At 38.3% G+C, this 6,768-nt stretch overlaps 1 protein-coding gene across 1 annotated transcript in view; it reads left to right on the forward strand.

The window, feature by feature from the left end:
• The window catches only part of ZNF37A (zinc finger protein 37A), a 39,414-nt gene extending 33,121 nt beyond the window's left edge, over positions 1-6,293 (forward strand). The window contains 1 exon segment of the mRNA XM_063710140.1: positions 3-6,293. Within this exon segment, the coding sequence (XP_063566210.1) occupies positions 3-94 (92 nt within the window). The 3' untranslated portion in view covers positions 95-6,293.
• Positions 6,294-6,768: the final 475 nt, after the last annotated feature.

The raw sequence follows: 6,768 nt of genomic DNA on the forward strand, positions 1-6,768 counted from the left end.
AATTATTATTAAGTCAAAACTAACTGTACATCAGAGAACACACTTGAGGTGAAACCCTATAAATGTAGTAAGTGAGGGAAATTACTCTGGGTGAAGTCAGAACTTTGTAGAGCAGAGAACATAAAGGGTGAGAGAAATCTGTTAATATAATGATAATGAGAACACCTTTGCCCTGAAGTCAGTTCTCACAGTAGAGAAGAGAACTTAAAGAGGGAAAAAACAATATGAAGATATGGAGTGCAGGAAAACATTATTCTGGAATTTGGGCCATAGATTATGTTTAAAAACTAAAAGTGAAAAACACTTATGGTGAATGAATATAGGAAACATTTTGCTCAATGCCACACCTCAGTAAACATCAGAGAGTTCACACAGGGTGAAACCTGGCTCAGCATCCCTAAGTTGAGAAGGGATGCATTTTTTTGCTACTACTACAGTTTCACAGAATATCTGAGAAGACACACAGGGGAGAAACTTTTTGGGTGTAATGAATGTGGGAAAACCTTTCACCAGAAGTGAGCCCTAATTGTTCACCACAGAACTCATATAAGACAGAAACCCTATGGATGTAATGAATGTGGAAAATCATTCTGTGTGAAGTCAAGAGGCCACAGAAAATGCACAAACTATAGGAAAGCATTTACTATGAGGTTATATTTTATAGAGTATATGTAATAAGAAGTACCTTCTTAGTGAACATCAGATAGTAGAGAAAGTATTTTTAACTGTATCCAATGTGTGGACATTTTAGGTTAAAATCTAAATTTAATATAGACCAGAGGTGTTGAATTGCAGGATATCTAGCAATTTAAGAAAATGTAGAGAAAAGGTTTTTTTTTGTTTGTTTGTTTTTTGTTTTTTTTTTTTTTGAGACAGAGTCTCGCTCTGCCACCCAGGCTGGAGTGCAGTGGCATGATCTTGGCTCACTGCAAGCTCTGCCTCCTGGGTTCATACCATTCTCCTTCCTCAGCCTCCCAAGTAGCTGGGACTACAGGCGCCTGCCACCACACCTGACTAATTTTTTGTATTTTTAGTGGAGACAGGGTTTCACCATGGTCTTGATCTCCTGACCTTGTGATCTGCCCGCCTTGGCCTCCTAAAGTGCTGGGATTACAGGTGTGAGCCACCACGCAAAAAAAGGTTTTTATTGAGAAATAGCATTTTACTTTGCTAATATCCAGTTCAGTTCATTGTCAAGACTGCTGTTTTCTGACACTTGAAAAGATGCCATACTGGAGCCAATGACTATAACTAGGTCAAAGGTTTATTGCTTAGCCATATGTAAAATAAGGGAAGAGTTTTTAGCAAAGGGAACCATAAGCAAGAGTGCTTTTGTATGTCCAGGAAGAAAGAGACCCTTAATTTGGGGCCATAGGACAGGAGCCCACCAGCAGGATTTTTGAATAATCCTGGGGCAGACTAATTTCGGGTGACCCGTCTCAGAATGGTGGATCAAAGGGGCAAGTCAACTTGCCTTGTATGCAGCTTAAGAGGATTAGTAGAAGAGAGTGGGTCCAGATTTCTGGTGGTTTCTGCCCTAGCAGATGTCCAACACATAAGCCAGGACATTCTGCTCTGAGTGACTTATTGTACCCAACTCTATTTCTCTCCAAAGTGAAATACATTTTTCACAGGTGATATAACTTTTTAAAATGTATATAGAGATATAACTTAAATATGGGGCTTTGAAAAAGCACAAATAGGCTGAGCACGGTGGCTTGCACCTGTAATCCCAGTACTTTGGGAGGCTGAGGTGGGCAAGACCTGAGGTCAGGAGTTCCAGACCAGCCTGGCCAACATGATGAAACCCTGTCTCTACTAAAAATACAAAAATTAGCCAGGCATGATGGTGCACATCTGTAGTCCCGGCTACTAGAGAGTCTGAGGTGGAGGATCACTTGAACCTGGGAGGTGGAGGTTTCATTGAGCTGAGATCATGCCACTGCACTCCAGCCTGAGTGACAGACACTTTCAAAAAAAAAAAAAATAGATTTTGCTATTGGGTAAGGTATAGTAGTCAGCAGCAGAATGGACTGATTGAGGACAACTATAAAATTACAAAAAATATTTAAATGCAACTTATTGCTATAGAAGCAAAGAGAACTAAAGGAGCAAAATTCTAGAGAGTGGTAAATCCCAGAAAGCACATGCACAGAATGCAGCTCTTTGCTCTGGGGACCCTTTCCACTTCTGGCTATAGGGAAGAGCCTGAATACTGAACTTGGTTCAGGCAGAGGGCCATACCCTGGGGGTCAGGGGAAGGCATGGGGGGGGACCAGAAACCAGGAGAACAATCAAGACTGCAATTAAAAAAAAATGGATACATTAGGGGCTTCAAACACATATAATTTCTCAAGAAATTTCTAGATATCTCATGCTGCATAGGGCAGGAGGCTGAAAAGCTAATTTGAGAAGAAAACAAGTAGAATTTTTGTTTTGTTTTGCATTTTGCAATATGGAGGATAAATGATTAGACCTTAGGAAGTGCCAGTGGGTTGGTCCTTTCATGAACATGCCATCAGTAAAAGCCCTGGAAACAAGGTCATACCAGAGATTCATTGTGTCTTGTCACAACTGAAAACAATATCTGAGTGGAATATTCAAAAACTTGCTTAGAAAGAAAACTCTAGGACAGATGGCTTCACTGAAGTTATTCCAAATATTTAATAAATAAAGCATACCAGGCTTTTATAAACTCTTCTAGAAGAAAAAAGTTGGAACTTTTCCAATTCAGTTTTTCAGGCCAGTGCAACCTTGATACCAAAACCAATAAAACAAACAAACAAACAAAAAACATAAAGCTATAGACCAAAGTCTCATAGATTTAGATGCAAAATCCTAAAATTGAAAAAAAAAGTCTAGTCATATCCATAAACTGTATCATCACCAAGAGATGTTTATTAGGGCAATCAAAAGATGATTTATTATTTTAAAAAAAATCAATGTGGCCTTCCCTTCCTCTTTCTTTTGATTCCCCTCTTTGAGTTTGTATGTGTCTCTTTTGCCTTCCCTTCCCAGAGTGGAGGAGTTAGACCTGCATTGTGGGATGAGAGGAGTTGTGGCTATGTGTCTGCTGGCACCAAGAGGGCTGAGGGTGAGGTGTGGAAGGGACAGGGGGAGGAGATGGGCAGCATTGTTGAGAGATTGGTACCACTGAGCAAATACGTTGAGAATGATGATGGCAAGGTTTCTCCCTGTTAGAGAAGATATTTGCAGAAATAGGAATGAGGAGAGCTAGAAAACCTGGAATGTGGGATTAGAATAGAACTCATATCTTTTAAATACATAGGAACAATAGAGAAATTGTTGGGTGTGCCCATATACATATATTTTGTGATTCATTCTACCAAGAGGACATAAAGGCAGTGACAGCTCAGTAACAGTAAACACACCAACTGCCAAGTTATTATTTCCTAAATACTATCCACAAGAAAGGGGACCAGGGATGATTCCTAGTCAGAGATTGGGAGAAAAAGAAGATGAGCCTGAATCATTTCATGTACCTAACAGTAAGAAAATACTCTGGCTGGGCTCAGTGGCTCATGTCTGTAATTCTAGCATGTTAGGAGGTCGAGGTGGGTGGGTTGCTTGAGCCCAGGAGTTTGAGACCAGCCCAGGCAACATGGCAAAACTGTCTCTACAAAAAATATAAAAATTAGCCAGGCGTGGTGGCATGCACCTGTCATCCAAGATACTCAGGAGGCAGAGAGGTGGGAGGATCACTTGAACCTGGGAGATTGAGACTGCATCGAGCTGTGATCATGCCACTGCACTCCAGCCTGGAAGACAGAGTGAGACCCTGTCTCAGGAAAAAAGAAAAAAAAAAAGATGTTGCTCAGCAAGTTAATGGACAAACTGTGCAACATCAAGAAACCTTTAACATTCTTCAAAGAAATAGAAAACACAATCCTAAAATTTATATGGAAACCACAAAAGACCTAGAATAGTCAGAGTTATCCTGAGCAAAAGGAATCAAACTGGAGGGATCATATTACCTGACTTCAAATTATTCTACAGAGCTACAGTAACTAAAACAGCATGATACTGGCATAAAAACAGACACATAGGAACAGAATAGACAACCCAGAAACAAATTCATACATCTACAGTGAACTCACTTTTGACAAAGTGATGAAGAACATACATTGGGGTAAAGATAGTGTCTTTAATAACTGGTGCTGGGAAAGCTGGATATCCGTATGCAGAAGAATGAAACTAGACCCCTATCTCTTAGCATATACAAAAATCAAAATTAATTAAAAAGTTAAATCTAAGACCTCAAACTATGAAACAGCTAAAAGAAAACATTGGGGAATCTCTCCAGGACATTGGAGTGGGCAAAGATTTTTTGTGTAATACCTGACAAACAGGCAACCAAAGCAAAAGTGGACAAGTGGGATCACATCAAGTTAAAAACCTGTATTGCAAAGGAAACAACAAAGTGAAGAGACAACCCATAGAATGGGAAAGAATATTTGCAAACTATCCATCTGTATTAGGCCATTCTTGAAGTACTATAAAGAAATACATGAGACTGGGTAATTTATAAAGAAGAGGTTTAATTGGCTCACGGTTTTGCAGGCTGTACAGGAAGCATGGTGCTAACATCTGATCAGCTTGTAGGGAGGCATCTGGAAGCTTCCAACCATTGTGGAAGGCAAAAGGGGAATAAGTATCTCACATGGCAGGAGCAAGGGCAAAGAGAGGGGGAGGGAGGTGCCACACACTTAACCAGATCTTGTGAGTACTCAGGTCTTGTGAGGGTTGCTTGAGGTCAGGGATACCCCATTTACCCTGATGTGTTTATATACATTTCATGACCGTATCAAAATATCTCATGTACCCCCATAAACATATACACCTATTTGTACCCACAAAAATTTAAAAATAATTTCAATGTTTGAAGACTCATTATTAAAATAATAGCAGTTTATATAAATTTAATATTTCAATAAAACTCCCAATATTTATTCTTAACACTGGAAAAACTTTTCCAAAATGCATATGGCAGAAATATGGGCGTTGATGAAAGGACAGCATCAATTAATGAGGGATCCTCCCCCTTGACGAAAATACCTTCCACCAAGACCCACCTTTAATGCTGAGGATTACATCTCAAAATGAGATTTGGGCAGGGACAAATATCCAAACTATATCACTAGCTATATCAGGAGCTGTAACTATAACTATATCAGATGCTATAACAATTCTATAGAAAAAATTAATCTGAAAACTGGACAAAAATCTGAATAGACATTTCTCGAAAGAAGACATACAAATGGCAAACAGGCATATGAAAAGGTACTCAACATCATTGATCCATTAGAGAAAAGCAAATCAAAACTACAATGAGATATCATCTCATCCCAGTTAAAATATCTTCTGTCCAAAAGACAGGTAACAACAAATGCTGAAGAGGATGTGGAGAAAAGGAACCCTCCTGCACTGTGGAAGTGTATATTAGTACAACCACTATGGAGAACAGTTTGTAGGTACCTCAAAAACTAAAAATAGAGCTACCATACAATCCAGCAATTCCACTGGTAGGTATATACCCCAAAGAAAGGAAATCAGTATATTGAAGATAAATCTGCACCACGTTTACTGTAGCACTACTCGCAATAGCCAAGATTTGGAAGCAATCCAAGTGTCCATCAGCAGATGAATGGATAAATAAAATATGGTACGTATACACAGTGGAGTACTATTCAGCCATAAAAAAGAATGAGATCCTGTCATTTGCAACATTATAGATGGAACTACAGATCATTAAGTGAAATAAGCCAGGCACAGCAAGACAGACATCACATGTTCTGACTTATTTATTGGAGCTAAAGATGAAAACAACTGAACTTATAGAGAGTAGAAGAATGTTTACCAGAGGCTGGGAAAGGTAGTGGGGGCATGATGAGGGGGAACTGGGGAATGTTAATGGGCACAAAAAGGTAGAATGACTAAGACCTAGTATTGATAGCACAACAAGGTTACTACAGTCAATAATAATTGTACATTTTTAAGGTATAATTGAATTGTTTGTAACACAAAGGATAAATGCTTGAGGTTATGGATATCCCATTTACCCTGATGTGATTATTAGACATTGCAAGCCTGTATCAATATATCATGTACCCCATAGATGTATACACCTAGTATGTACCCAAGAAAATTAAAAATAAAGTAAAAATTTCAATGATTAGGAAGACCATTATTAACATCAGTTTTCTTTAAATGTTTCTGTAAATTTAATACAATTTCAATAAACCTTCCAATATTTATTCTTAGTACTGGAAAAAGTTTTCCAAAATGTGTATGGCAGAAATAGGGCCAAAGTAGGCAAGAAAACTATTTTTGAGATGTCGGTTTTCCTCAAATTGTTCTATTAATTAAACACCACCTGAATTAAAATTTGACAGTGGATTATAAATTTATGTGAATATTCAAAACAATTGTGAATACATGAGTCCAGAACCACAGCCATACCCCATGAGGTGCTTGGGACATTTTCAGCAAATGTGCCAATGAAATCCAAGGGGAAAGACACATCTTCAAAATGTGGTGTTAACTTTGACTCCCCAAAGCATATATAAGGCCTCAACTCATCATAGATCTAAATACAAGAGCTCAAAGTTAAAACTTACAGAAGAAAAACAGAAAATTTTTGTAGGTTTGAGTTAGGTGATGATTTCTCTATGGACAATACAAATATGGAATGTACACAAATTTAATGCACTTAAAGTAATAAAAACGATGTACTCACTTTAAACTTTG

The sequence above is a fragment of the Gorilla gorilla genome, chromosome 8, assembly GCF_029281585.2.
Source record: "Gorilla gorilla gorilla isolate KB3781 chromosome 8, NHGRI_mGorGor1-v2.1_pri, whole genome shotgun sequence".
In the NCBI taxonomy this organism is placed as follows: Eukaryota; Metazoa; Chordata; class Mammalia; order Primates; family Hominidae; genus Gorilla; species Gorilla gorilla.